At 41.6% G+C, this 14,857-nt stretch overlaps 1 protein-coding gene and 1 long non-coding RNA gene across 2 annotated transcripts in view; both read left to right on the top strand.

The window, feature by feature from the left end:
• Window positions 1-5,951: 5,951 nt before the first annotated feature.
• Window positions 5,952-11,533, top strand: LOC310851565 (uncharacterized protein; the record flags this gene model as incomplete). The annotated part of the gene is made up of 3 exons (XM_083754113.1): window positions 5,952-7,023; window positions 9,603-9,756; window positions 10,596-11,533. Exons 1-3 carry the CDS (start codon window positions 6,100-6,102, stop codon window positions 11,531-11,533), a joined length of 2,016 nt encoding a protein of 671 aa, XP_083610239.1. The 5' UTR covers window positions 5,952-6,099.
• Window positions 11,534-14,091: 2,558 nt separating this feature from the next.
• Window positions 14,092-14,857, top strand: part of LOC310826891 — a 155,493-nt gene continuing 154,727 nt past the window's right edge. The window contains exon 1 of the long non-coding RNA XR_014556072.1: window positions 14,092-14,141. This is a non-coding gene — a long non-coding RNA (uncharacterized lncRNA). The remainder of the gene's footprint in view (window positions 14,142-14,857) is intronic.

Here is a 14,857-nt window from a genome sequence, read left to right as displayed (position 1 = left end):
CAACAACAACAATAATAATGGCAGTTATATCCCACCTTTTCTCCAAGGAGTTCTCCCCTCATTTAATCCCCACAATAACTTTGTGTGACCAGGCCGTGACAGCCCCTGCCCCCAGGGATCATTAGAAAGGAATAAAGATTCTGACAACGTGTTATGGAATTAAAATTAGGCCACAACTTTATTAAACTTCCGAATGTAGGAAGACCTTGGCTTAGGCCTTGGGCATGTATCCCTCCCAGCCCCTCAGCCGAGGTAACTGGGGCACATCAGGGTAAATGGGATGTGGGGGTGCATGCAGGGTAGTTCACTGACAACTTTTCAGTATACGGCCAGTGACACTCATTATATAACCCCTTTTAAGAGGGGACCCTGGAATCGCCACTGCAGGGGTGTGAGTCATCACTTCATGCCTCCCTCCCCCCATTATAGGGAAGAAAAGACTAAAGGATTCCACCCAAGGCCATAAACTGCCAAAGTTGTGATGAATTGCTACAGGGAAGACAAAACCTGCCAACGCAGGAAAATTTCTTCCCGGTCCTTCAACAACAACCAATCAAAGACCATAGCAGCACCTGCTAAACAGGAGAAAAAAGTTAAGCTGCAAACAAGAAAACATTAAACTAATGGAGGGTAGGGTGGGTGACTCTCCTGAGTCGACTGCCTGGCTACTGTCGGCTCCACCCCCTATATATAATGGGACTGGCCCCACCTCCCAGCAATGAAACTTGACTACTTAGGCTGGGCGTGAACCTTCAAATAATAACACTGAGAGGCAGGCCAGCCCCTGTTTGCCCTGGAAACTGTAGCACTGCACGCAATCCCACAAAGGGCACCCACAATGTAAAGTGTGAGTGCTTATTGTGACATAGATCAGGCTGAGTCACCCAGTGAGCTTCGTGACTGAGTGGCAATTTGAACCCTGGTCTCCAGCTCCTAGTCTGACACTCTGACCACTACATCGCAGGCAGGCAGGCAGAGATATTCATCCCCAATTCATGCCTAATCTGAGAAATCTGCAGCCCTAGTTTGAAAAACATATTATTGCATTTGATTGTTACACACATCACTTTTGTTGAATTATGTGTATATTTGTAACCTATGTGTATTTGTAACCTATTAGTTAACCTAATACATGGTTGACTATATTTCTTATTGGCAATGTTTTTTCCTCTTGACTTTCCTACCTATGGACACTGGTGTGATTGATTCCAGAGAAAATTGCTCCATTGTAGAACAGCTAATTGCAATTGCCACTAGAGCTTTCAAATTCCTCAGAGAGTCCATATCACAAATTCCCAGAATGAGGTATCCCTTTATGGCAGACCCTCGGTTATATCATCCCTGTAGATGCTACTTCTGTGATAGAAGCAGGAGCACCCTACAGAATTTCAGCTGAAGAAGCATACGTTTGGGGAAAGGGTCTCAGAATAGATGATGGATGGAGGAATTAAACTGCAGCAAAGCCACCAGGACAATGGTAGGCTCTCTTAATTATTTCTGGTTTATACTGTACATAGCATTATGTTGGGAGGAGGCAATTTTTAGGATCATCATCAGGTGGAAGTCAGAAGTTATTTTGCATACTTCCTGCATGCCCCTAAGTAGCCAACATAGCTCAGAAAACATGATTTATTGGCTTCATAACAGATAAAGGATGACAAAAATGCAAACTTTGCCTAGTCATTGATTCTGAATTATGAATCAGTATCCAGAAGATCCCCCTAAAGTTACCGTACTGTACCGTACTGTACAAGACGAGGTTTTTTATGATTAAATTATGTTTATAAATTTGGTTCGTCTTATACATGGCTAGTGCATTGGGTGGACAGAGGATTGGTTCCTGCCTCGAGCCGGAGATAGTAAGTTGCGATTGGGTGGGTGATTGGTGGCTGCGATGAGGTCTGGCATCGATTGGCTGTCACTGCAACAATTGACTAGTCAATTGGCTGCTGCTGGCAGTGATGAGACAGTTGATTGTTGTTTTTGGCAATGCATAACTCAGATGGGTGAGCAATTTTCAATCTCCCCCCCCCCAAAACCCTCTAGTACTTTGGGCATCCCTCCCTCCCCCCCAAAAAAATCTCAACAACTGTGGTCAGTCCTCTCCCAAAAAAGCTCAACATCTTTCGGCAATCTCCCCCCATTTTCTTCCTTTGGAGTCCCCAAAAATAGGGGGTGTCTTATACACAGGGGCGTGTTATAAACAGGAAAATACAGTACAATTTTGCATATAGCCCAGAGGCTGCTCTGCAGTGAGTCTGACTGAGGTGGGCACTTCTGTGGCAGATTTGGGAAGGGAGAGAGATCAGGATCCTAGCTCACCTCCTCCCTCTCATCCTGACTAGCTACCTGACATAGGAAGCACACATTAATCAGCAGAGCCTGAAAGGGGCACTGGCTGAGGGAAGGAAAGTGCTGAAGGGTGGTGGTATGAGGAGTCAGCAGTGGAAAGAAGAGAGTGACTTCATTTTTATTTTAAACGCTTGGGGGTTGGGTCATGGGTTTTTGAACCCCCACAAACAAATGAGTCCTTTGAACACTTTCGCATGAGTAAGTTCCACTGAACATATAGTAAATTCAGCTGAGTAAAAATCCACACTATTACACTAGTACCATTAAATTGCAATAATTGGGGGCTCTTGCTCAGATTAGAATCATATCACTTACTTTTGTAAAGTAATATTTTTATTAGTTTTCAATTACAGTCCAATAATAGCCTAATTATAACAATGCCAATTTATAATACAATTATTAATACCAATAATTCAAATACCGAATTGTATAATTTAGTTACAGTGCCCCCGCGCATGCTAGATTTGATGATTTGATTATTTTCTTTATTTCTGTGTTCCAAAATCTTATTAATTTCTATTACATTCTGGTCATAATAATAATCCCTCATACAACAACTGCAATATTAATAGCTTCTATTTGTTGTTGTTGTTGTTTAGTCGTTTAGTCGTGTCCAGCTCTTCGTGACCCCATGGACCAGAGCACACCAGGCACTCCTGTCTTCCACTGCCTCCCACAGTTTGGTCAGACTCATGCTGGTAGCTTCAAGAACACTGTCCAACCATCTCGTCCTCTGTCATTCCCTTCTCCTTGTGCCCTCCATCTTTCCCAACATCAGGGTCTTTTCCAGGGAGTCTTCTTTTCTCCTGAGGTGGCCAAAGTATTGGAGACTCAGCTTCAGGATCTGTCCTTCCAGTGAGCACTCAGGGCTGATTTCCTGAAGAAATCTTCTTCAGGTGCCTCCAGCACCATAATTCAATTTTTTGGCGATCAGCCTTCTTTATGGTCCAGCTCTCACTTCCATACATCACTACTGGGAAAACAATAGCTTTAACTATACGGACCTTTGTTGGCAAGGTGATGTCTCTGCTTTTTAAGATGCTGCCTTGGTTTGTCATTGCTTTTCTCCCAAGAAGCAGGCGTCTTTTAATTTCGTGACTGCTGTCACCATCTGCAGTGATCATGGAGCCCAAGAAAGTAAAATCTTTCACTGCCTCCATTTCTTCTCCTTCTATTTGCCAGAAGGTGATGGGCTCAGTGGCCATGATCTTCGTTTTTTTGATGTTGAGCTTCAGACCATATTTTGCGCTCTGCTCTTTCACCCTCATTAAAAGGTTCTTTAATTCCTCCTCACTTTCTGCCATCAAGGTTGTGTCATCTGGATATCTGAGGTTGTTGATAGTTCTTCCGGCAATCTTAATTCCGGCTTGGGATTCATCCAGCCCAGCCTTTCACATGATGAATTCTGCATATAAGTTAAATAAGCAGGGAGACAATATACAGCCTTGTCATACTCCTTTCCCAATTTTGAACCAATCAGTTGTTCCATATCCAGTTCTAACTGTAGCTTCTTGTCCCACATAGAGATTTCTCAGGAGACAGATGAGGTGATCAGGCACTCCCATTTCTTTAAGAACTTGCCATAGTTTGCTGTGGTCGACACAGTCAAAGGCTTTTGCATAGTCAATGAAGCAGAAGTAGATGTCTTTCTGGAACTCTAGCTTTCTCCATAATCCCGCGCATGTTTGCAATTTGGTGTCTGGTTCCTCTACCCCTTTGAAATCCAGCTTGCACTTCTGGGAGTTCTTAGTCCACATACTGCTTGAGCCTTCCTTGTAGAATTTTAAGCATAACCTTGCTAGCATGTGAAATGAGTGCAATTGTGCGGTAGTTGGAGCATTCTTTGGCACTGCCCTTCTTTAGAATTGGGATGTAGACTGATCTTCTCCAATTCTCTGGCCACTGCTGAGTTTTCCAAATTTGCTGGCATATTGAGTGTAGCACCTTAACAGCATCATCTTTTAAAATTTTAAATAGTTCAGCTGGAATATCATCACTTCCACTGGCCTTGTTATTAGCAGTGCTTTCTAAGGCCCATTTGACTTCACTCTCCAGGATGTCTGGCTCAAGGTCAGCAACCACACTACCTGGGGTGTACGAGACATCCGTATCTTTCTGGTATAATTCCTCTGTGTATTCTTGCCACCTCTTCTTTATGTCCTCTGCTTCTATTAGGTCCTTACCACTTTTGTCCTTTATTATGGTAATCTTTGTATGAAATGTTCCTTTCATATCTCCAGTTTTCTTGAACAGATCTCTGGTTTTTCCCATTCTATTGTTTTCCTCTATTTTTTTGCATTGCCCATTTAGGAAGGCCTTCTTGTCTCTCTTTGCTATTTTTTGGAAATCTGCATTTAATTATTTGTGCTGACACATTAAAGAATTTATAAAACTAAAAGTGAGGAACTCAAACTATATGCTTGTTCTTCCTGTGTGTGGCAATTATTCTGTCCGTGGTGTTTCTTCCTGCCTGCCATGCCTTGGGCAGAACTGATATCCTATTGCTGTTCCAGAAATTTCTCCATCCCATGCTCTGTTGTTTTTCAGCTTTAACAACAGCTGCAAAAGTCACTCTGTCCAAATAAATATTACCTGTTTTTCGTCTCAGCTTGGGAACAAGAGTGGTCTGTCGAACTGCAGATGACTCAATAAAGAGCCCTATCAGTTCCTTGGCAGTTCACACCCCTTTCATCCTTCCTTCCAACTGAAGACATGTGAGCAGTTATCCTTTCAATTAAATTAAATTCCAAGTCCTCTATGTGTTATTCAGTTCACATTGTAAATAATAAAGGATGGGGAAGAGTCAGCTCTCAGTTTCCATAGTAAACCTTTTGCAAAATAGAGCTTCCCTCCCTTTTTCCTTTTTTTACACACATAGTTCAGTTTGAAGTTATATTCCATATTTAAATTCCAATTTCTTCCATCCTTGCTTCTACAAATATAATTTGAACTAATATTCAGAGGAGTGTTGCCGAATCATAAATGTAGAGAAGAAAACTTTAAATGAAGAGACCGTAGGCTCCCCCCCCCCCGTCTTTTGCACTGAATGAAGTCTTATCTCAAGTTCAAACCTTAAAGTCCTTGCAGTTAGTTTGTTCCACAGTTTGTGATATCATCTCTTCCAGCACATGTCTGTACTTTAGTCCAATTAAGCTCTAATTAACAGGATAACTTCTGTTTCTTAATGGTGGCGTTGGAGGGTTTTTGGCAGGCAAAGTACTTTTGTACTCAGCGACACCCTGACTCCCACATTCCATGCCGGAACAAGAGCCAGGTACCAAGACAAACTTTGAGTGAAGCCCCCCAACCCCCATCCCTGGGGAAAATTTACAAGGATAATTACCCTCAATCATCATTAAGACAGAGCGAAACCGGAAGCCTAAAATCAAATCATTTTAGGGTTGGCACAGACTTTGGAAGTCACTGACTCAAACCTTCTGCTCAATGTATGCTCAACACACAACAAAACTAAACAAATGCATTTTAAAAGTAGCTTAAGAGGGTATGTTTAAGAGGGTGGTAGTTATCATCTGCTTAGTGTTCAGTGTCCTAGTCCTAGTTCAATGACTGGCAGTGCATTTTCTAGTTTGCCTCAGGCAACAAAATGTCTTGGGTCAGCACAGGTATAACCATAGGAGGCATAGGAGGCCAGCAGGATACAAGGATTCAGAGTTTTCTGTGATCCAAACTTGAGTTTTACAGAAATTGCTTGTTTTCTTCTCTACATTTTCTACAGAACTAAAAGGCATGTCAAGGGAAAATCACAGCACCATATATGAGTTCATACTTTTGGGCTTCACTGACTCACCAGAGCTGAAAATCTTGCTTTTCCTATTCTTCCTTGTAGTCTACCTCATCACCATTGTGGGGAGTCTTGGGATGATCCTATTAATCAGGATCGATTCTCGACTTCACACCCCCATGTACTTCTTCCTCAGCCAACTGTCCTTCGTGGACCTCTGCTATTCTTCTGTTGTCACCCCTAAGATGTTGATGGATTTTGTCGTGAAAAGCAAAAGCATTTCCTTGCCTGGATGTGCAGCACAGATGGCTATGTTTTGTCTCTTTGTGGCCACTGAGTGTTTCATCTTGGCGGCCATGGCTTATGATCGGTACGTAGCTATTTCCAAGCCTCTTCTCTATACGGTCATTATGTCAAAGAAAATTTGTGCCCAGCTGATGGTTGGACCATATCTTGCAGGGCTACTAAATGCTACAACACATACCAGCTTAACTTTCCAGTTAACTTTCTGCAAGTCCACAATCAACCATTTCTTCTGTGACATCCCTGCAGTCATATCGCTCTCCTGCTCTGACACAAGTTTCAACTTGATGGTACTTTTTGGTCTCTCCTTCATGTTTGGAACAGTCAGTGGCTTTATTGTCATCATCTCCTACATCTACATCCTTGCAGCCACCTTGAGGATCCGGTCCAGTGAAGGGAGGCACAAAGCTTTCTCTACCTGCTTTTCCCACTTCACTGCTGTCTCTCTTTTCTTTGGGAGCCTCTTCTTCATCTATGTCCGGCCCAGCTCTGGCTCCTCAGAAGATGAAGACAAGACAGTCTCCATGTTCTACACTGTGCTGATCCCCATGTTAAACCCCTTGATCTATAGCCTGAGAAACAAAGATGTGAAAGACGCAGTCAAGAGGGTGATTAGAATGAAACATTTCTCCTGATATGCAGTTATTCATTTTTTTGCATAAAAAGTTGCTATTTCCATTCATTTGTGTTTGGGGAATTCATGAAAGGAAGTGTGTTGGCGAAGACTGTTGAAAAGGCCCCCAAACAGCATGAAACTCTGAGTCCTGGAGGTAGAATAGTGGTTTTCTTTCCCATTTATGTTTGTGGGAAGAAATTTAAATATATATATATCATAGGCAAAGAAAAGGACAGGAAAGCAGCTCCCATACACCTTCTGCCCTGGAAGGAGCGAAGTGAAGATTCTTCTACCATCTTATCACCACCACCTGAGGACTGCTCAATGAGGTGGTAATTCTGTGCACTCTCGTCTGGGCTTGAGAAGTCTTACTTCAGAGTAGACATGTACATAACTGCACTGTCAAATGTTGAAACAGCTAATATCTAAATGGCTAACAGTTCAAGAAAGGAATTTCACAGCAAATAAATAAATATTGCAATAGAAGCAGAGGGGATACTGGTCTAAGAAGCAGAGAAATATATTCAGATCAATATGATCTGGTTCATTGAATTAAATTCAATGATCTTCATTGAATTAAATTTCAAACTCTGCACTAGCATTAAGCAAGGTACTGCACACTAAATATATGTATAGCAAAAAAATCTATGGATGCTTTTCCCTTGGGCAAAAATTTGGACCAGCAGCGACCAGTCTCCCTGGCCCTTTCCCTGTCTGCAGCTCCTCTGCTTTAAATTCTCCTTAAGCACCAAGCTTGACATGACATTTGTCCCATCATTTCCATGATAACACAAGGTTGGAGCAGGGGAAAGAAGAAATAGCAGGTGTGGGTAGATTCTCATTGGGACTATGATGGGGCAGAGACTTAAAGCCCCCTACAAACCCTCACCTTGATTCTGATCCTGCTTGTCTTCCACCCACTGATGGCGATTTGTTAAGGAAAATCAACCATCGAGTTTTGCACTGAACCTCTTTTCTTCACAAACATTTCAAATGTATGTTTGGCTTCCAAATATACATTTGGAACACTGCAAGAGGAAAAGGGTCTTAGGGGTCAGGCTAACGCCTATAAGCTTTGGGAAGGGAAACATTAAGCATAAGCAGCTTTTGTTTCCAACCTATGCATGTGTGAGATGTGTAGTTCCCCTTAAGACCTTAAAGGGGAAACCTGGTATGTAAGAAATATGTATTTGTATGGTAGAAGGTATTTCGGGGTGGGGGGGTGGATGCTTGTTGTTTTGCACTTTGGCATTTGTAAAGAAAAGAAGTTTTTTTTAAAAAAAAAAGTTTATTAAATATATATATATATATATATATATATATAACTGTGTAATGTCTGTGTTTTTATTTCTTGTTTGTAAATTGATTTTATGTATATCTATATCTATCTATATATATGGATAAAAGGGCAGAGTTTGCAATGAGCGGCTAAGAAAAGGAAAAAATTAAATGTAATTAATTTACATGGTTAATGTAAAAATTAAAGTTAGTTAAGGGAACAGTTGGCAGAAGGTCATCATGGCTAGCTAGACATATGGGATTGGTGAGGTTTCTAGCAGGAAAATCTCAGAGGCTGAAGATGCAAGTACATGCTGGGAAAGAATATCTAAAATGGCATTGAGAATACTAGAAGAAATGCTAGAAGTTGGCTTGGAGCAAGATTATGAGCCTATATTGCTCTCTGCTTTCTGCTTTCCATTCACCCTTCCCAAAAATAAGAATAAACAAATGCTTGCAAAGTCACCATAATACTCATGACCCAGTAAAGGCTGTTCTGGATTAGCTATCAAATGCTGAAAAGGAAGTCAATGTTTTGCATCAATGATGTATGAACGTTATCGCTCCAAACACCTTGTTATCCGCTTCCAGAAAACATTACCATTTGTGCTACTACAGCAAAACAATTCATTGCAGCATTACACCCCGCAAGAATGTCTTGCTTGCTATTCCCTCCACCTCAGGGGCTGGTGCCCATTGGATCTGGTAGGGCAGAAGGCAAAGAGGTTAACAGTAGGTGCAGCCAGATCCAATGACAGGCGAAACCAATTAATTCTACTTTTGTCCCCATGTTCCTCCCTGCTTAGTTTTACAAGGGCAAAATTAAGGGCTCTGTTTGCCTCTCTGTTTGCCTCACCACTTTCCCCCAGGAAAACCCATGGTTTAGCGGTGAAATGGAACAAATGACAATTGAGTTCTCCACAGATTGTTGTTGGTTCCAATTTAGTGCTAAAGAGCAGGCTTTCCAGAGGAAAGCACTGGGACAAAGGCAAAGCCACTCAGATTCATCGGACAAGCAGAAAACCACTTTGACCTGTGCTTTTTGAATTCAGGATACTGATGCCACCTTGAGCATCTTGGAGAAAAAGTGGGATATAAATGAAATAAATAATGTCAAATGCAAGTGTTAAACAGCTTCAGATTCTATGAGGCTACATTTATTCTGAATTCAGAATGCTAATGGCATTCTAAGTAATATTCTTGTTTTTCAAGGTTAGCAGATGAAAAATACAGGCTTTACTGTGGCCAAAGCATCTTTCATTTTTCAGTGCAATTAATGTTCATACCCAATGGAACAAAAAATAATTGCAGCTTTACCACCTGACAGTAGAAATGGGTCCTCAAAGCCCCAGACTGAAGAACTCAGAAGGATATAAAGATCTTTGCCTTTGTAAACAACCCTGGAGAGACCAAGAAAACCTCATCTGGAAGATGTGCATTGAGATCCTATACAAGACTTCCCAAAGTAAGTCCCATTAAGTTCAAATGGGACTTTCTCTCCAGTGAGTACAGGTTCTCAGACCAAAGCAACTCAGAAATTGCTACAAGTTAACTTACTACCATCATTTCAATGTTCCCATTGATGTAAGATTGAATCAGCGAAAGAAGTTGCCAAAAAATTTCAGTGCCACATTCCTAAGGAGGCCAGGACAATTATGGGAAGTGTATTTTGTTTTAAGTAAAAGAGATAAGAAAGTTAATGACTCATAGGGATATGGGAAGGCTTGGGGGGATAGTTGGTTTTTGCTTCAAATTGCACAATGTGGGTTGTCTGGACACATTTTTCTCCCTCCCCGCACCTCAAATTGGATTTTTTAAAAAATCCTTCTTGTTCCATCAGTGCCCCTGCTTTTCATTACTTGCAACATTTTCCAACCATTGACTTCTTTAAAAGGTAGAAAGTGCATTAGGCAGAGCAAGAATCTTGTAAAAAGGAAAGCAGAGAACATTATAGGTATCATTATAAGTATCGTGCATATTTTTAGAAATCATCTTTTTTTCTTAAAATAGCTTCCTAAATATGCAACAGCTGAAATAGAAAACTAGTATTTCTTTATTTTGTCTGTTCTGACCATCAGCAGCTCTCTGTGTTCCACCAGCACAGAGACACTTTCCATGTCATTTGCAGCCTGATTCTCTTTTTCACTGAGACTCCAGGAATTGAATCAGGGACTTTCTTTATGCAGAGCATGAGCTGTGACAAATCCCCTCCTCACAACCTATTGCATTCACAGCCTGTATTTCATCTACATTCCCTGCACTATAGTAGAACTTAGCTTCTACTTTTCTACACAGAGACATTGTGAATGGCCAATGTAAGCTACACCATGGTGCATGAATTTATCTTTCTGGGCTTTGCTGGCTCTCCAGAGCTGCATATCCTCCTCTTCATATTCTTCCTAGTGGTCTACCTCATCACCCTCGTGGGAAATCTTGGGATGATCCTCTTAATCAGGACTGACTCCCGGCTTCACACTCCCATGTACTTCTTTCTCAGCAACTTGTCCTTTGTGGACCTCTGCTATTCTTCAGTTGTCACCCCTAAGATGTTGATGGATTTTGTTGCAGAGAGCAAAATGATTTCCTTGCCCGGGTGTGCGGCACAGATGTGGTTCTTTGGCTTCTTTTTGGGTGTCGAATGTTACCTCTTGGCTTCAATGGCCTATGATCGGTATGTGGCCATTTCTAACCCACTGTTGTATAAGGTCATCATGTCTAGGAAAGTTTGTCTACAACTGCTGGCTGGCCCCTATTGTGTGGGGCTGCTAAATGGCATTACACACACAGCCTTAACTTTCCAGTTAACCTTCTGTCAGTTCAAGATCAATCACTTCTTCTGTGACATCCCTGCAGTGATATCGCTCTCCTGCTCAGACACACATATCAACAAGTTAGTGCTCTTTGCCATGTCCTGCACACTGGGCACTCTCAGCAGTTCTCTTGTCATCATCTCCTACATCTACATTCTCGCTGCCATTCTGAGGATCCGCTCTGCAGAGGGCCGGCGTAAGACTTTCTCTACCTGCTTCTCCCACCTCACCACCGTTTCCATCTTTTTCGGGACCCTCTTCTTTATCTATGTGGTACAGCCCAGCAACAGCTTCTCAGAAGATCAGGACAAGATGGTCTCCATGTTCTACACAGTTGTGATTCCAATGTTGAATCCCTTGATCTACAGTGTAAAGAACAAAGAAGTGAAAGATGCTGTAAAGAGAGTAATCGGGAGAAAGGGGTTCCTATGAAAATAGTGGGCCTGTCCTAGGCCTCCTTCTTAAGCCTGAGGTGGTTAGACTTCAGATTTGTGTGATCTAATTGGGATTGTTGTTGGCATGAAAGGGAAGATCTCCCAGGATGGGAAGCTGGGAGAAGGAAGGGAAGTTCCCACGTGAGAGCTGGGAGGGTTCACCTTTCTCTGTGTTGGTCAAGTTAAGATTTACCTGTGAAAGAGGAGTTTTGTGTGCTCTTGTTTCTTTTCTTTTTTCTGTTTTTGTTTTCATTTAGATTAGTTTTTTATTGTAATGTATTAATAAAATCTTATAAACTTTTCAAAAAAGGAAGGAAGGAAGGAAGGAAGGAAGGAAGGAAGGAAGGAAGGAAGGAAGGAAGGAAGGAAGGGCTTTTTCTGTGGTGACTCCCCGTTTGTGCAATGCTCTCCCCAGGGAGGCTAGCCTAGTGCCTTCATTACATATCTTTAGGCTCCAGGCAAAAACATTTCTCTTTATTCTGGCCTTGGGCTGATTAACTTTATATTTCCTTTAGGGTTGCCATGTGTCTTCTTTTTCCAGGACATGTCCTCTTTTTCAGAGGTAAAATTTCTGTCCAGGTGGATTTTTTAAATTTGCCAAAATTTGTCTGGCTATACTTTCTAGATGAGACATAGACATAGCTGATGGTTGAAGACTTGCTTTCCTCTTCTCCTCTCCTGCCCCCCTCAGCAATATGCACAGCCTCTATAGCCTACATATAGTGGGGGTATTTAAAATGAGAGTCGTCATAGCGTCCTCTTTTTCGCTTTTTAAAATATGGCAACTCTAAGATTGAACTTTGGATGAAGGGCAGTATAAAAATTTAATAAATAAATAAAAATAAGTGGCACAACTCCAGAGCAAAAAGGGAGGGCACTTGCACCATCCCTGGAAAGAGTGGAGGAAAGGTACCGTAAGCCCATAGTGGAACAAACATGTCAGGGACATGCCCAGCAGAGAGGAATCTCCAGAATTGGCTGCACCTGAGTCTCCACCTCCAGGGGAGGAGGAATTGGCTGCACCTGAGTCACCAAGAAGTAGGAGCAAGCAATTAGAGCAAAGGTGGGCCAGCAGGAGGCCGGGGAGGACGTGGTGTATATCTGGCCTTGGTTGGGGTCAGAAGCCAGTCGAGTCAACTGACTCTGATGGCGAAGGATGAGTTTTAGAAGCCTGGACTGCTGTAAGCCTGTTATTGAGAAATAAACCTCAGCTACTTAAACTGCCAGCGTTCCGTGTCTTGTGTGGGAGACACGCTAAACCTGACAAGACACAGAACTCCTCCAGGCAACCTATTTACTGAGTATTCATCCTAATTCATTTGCACAAAGCTTATGTGGAAATATTGTATGGGATCTCTGCTAAGCATTCATTCTGATTTGTTTGTGGAAAGGTTATATAACAATGAATTTTCATCCTGACTTGTTTGCAGGGTGTTCTTTCTTTCTAACTTCTTTTAAAAAAAATTGACGTGCTAGGCAACAGGGCACTTTAAACCACTTTAGTTGTGTAAACTTTAATTTCCTGGTATGCATTTTAATCCCTCCCTCAAAAATACTGATGATCTGGAGGCACCCATACACTTAGAATTAAAGAAGGCAAAAGGATACCTCTGAGTATATGTTCAGCCCAGGAATTTAATAGGATTGAGCTCCTAGCTTTCTCACATTAAAAATTGCTCCTAGTTTCTCACCAAGTTTTCTTCAGCAACCAGAGAGTTGCAGTTATTGTTCAACAGTTAGAAGTCAGAAACGCATGCCAATCTGCAGCAAGAGAGCCTAATCAATTTTATGCTCAGCCTGTCTTAAGCAACCCGTTTTATGCAAGTAAAGGTATGCTTGTATAATATAATTAACATTGTTTCTGTAGGGTGGACAATATGACTGATCTACTGGCATAACTGCTATTTTGTGCCTTTTTTCATTGCAAGAAAGAAGGGGGTTAGGTATGTCAGTAAATATTTCCACAAAGCAGACCATGTGGTCAGTTTTATGATATGACACCAGAAATGTTTTGCAGAAGAGGAGTTTTGCGTGGTTCTTCCTAATTAATTATGATCTGGGGTTTTTTTTGTTTTTTAAAAAATGCTTTCCTATATTGTATTCGTCTGTGCTGTTGTATTCAAAATTACCTGGACTGGTAGGAGAAACACTTAAAGATATGGTCTCATTAATCTTTTTGAAGATATGCACATAAAACAAGAAAGCTTTCCCAGTCCTACACTTATAGCTAGGAAAAGACTGGAGTGTGCAAAGAAATATATTTGATGTGATATTATATATATATGAAGATGACGAGTGAGACCTTGTCGAAACGTCGCCTAGACACCCCAACTTTTACACGGGAAGACACCCGAGGACACCAAAACCTGCATTCCTGTACCCGTGAAAATCTACGAAAGCATATATATATATATATATATAAAAAAAAATATGGTCCTGTGCTCCCCCCAAAAAATTACAGAACCTGGGTGTGAATCAGGAATATTTTCCCATGAAAAAGCATGCATTCCACAACTGAGCTATCATTCTTCCAATGGATTGTATTAGGAAGGGGTGTGTGTGTGTGTGTGTGTGTGTGTGTGTGTGTGTGTGTGTATGTGTCCTGAGTTTTAGAGGGCTGAACAGCTGCTGGTGGAACTATTTATTTTTCATTCAGTTCTTGTGGTTGCCAATTAAACAAATGAAGGTGAGGAAGAAAAGTGAGAAAGGAGGAGTATATTTAGTACACTTGCCAACAAAAATATCTGCCCTGGCAATTTTTAAATCACCTTATTTGGGATAGAACAAATGGAATGTGAATGAAGTCAACATTTAGCGTGAAGCAGATCAGCACCTTTTGCTTGCCGTTTTCAGTTTCTTGCCCAGATTGTGAACAGCCCCATGACCTTGAAGGGCCAAATGATAAGGATATGGATAAGCTGCTTCTTTTGCACATGAATTGTTCCTGAATGTATTCCAAAGAGTTTATCAAGTCTGCCCTTAAGGCCTCCCATAAGGTGGGCTCAGATACTACATTTAATGAGTGCATAGTGCGCCACTCTGCATAAATAGCTGGACTTACAAAGTTATTCACATGTAACACTCAACAAGTGCACGGACAGTGTACACTATATTAATCCATGCAGATCAAAAAGTGTACAGCCCTTCAGTGAGCACACTTCATCAGAACAGGGCTTTTAGAATTATTATGCTAATAATTCATGGAGGAGAGAGCTATCCATGGCTACTAGCCACAATGGCTATGATCCGCCTCCGGAGTGGGAGGCAGAAATGCTACTGAATACCAGTTGCTGAAAACCACAGGAGCAAGGAGTGGTTTCCC

Source organism: Podarcis gaigeae, assembly GCF_964106915.1.
Source record: "Podarcis gaigeae genome assembly, chromosome: 1".
Taxonomy (NCBI): Eukaryota; Metazoa; Chordata; class Lepidosauria; order Squamata; family Lacertidae; genus Podarcis; species Podarcis gaigeae.
Note: the sequence above shows the minus strand (reverse complement) of the source record. Positions and strands in the feature narration are given on the sequence as shown.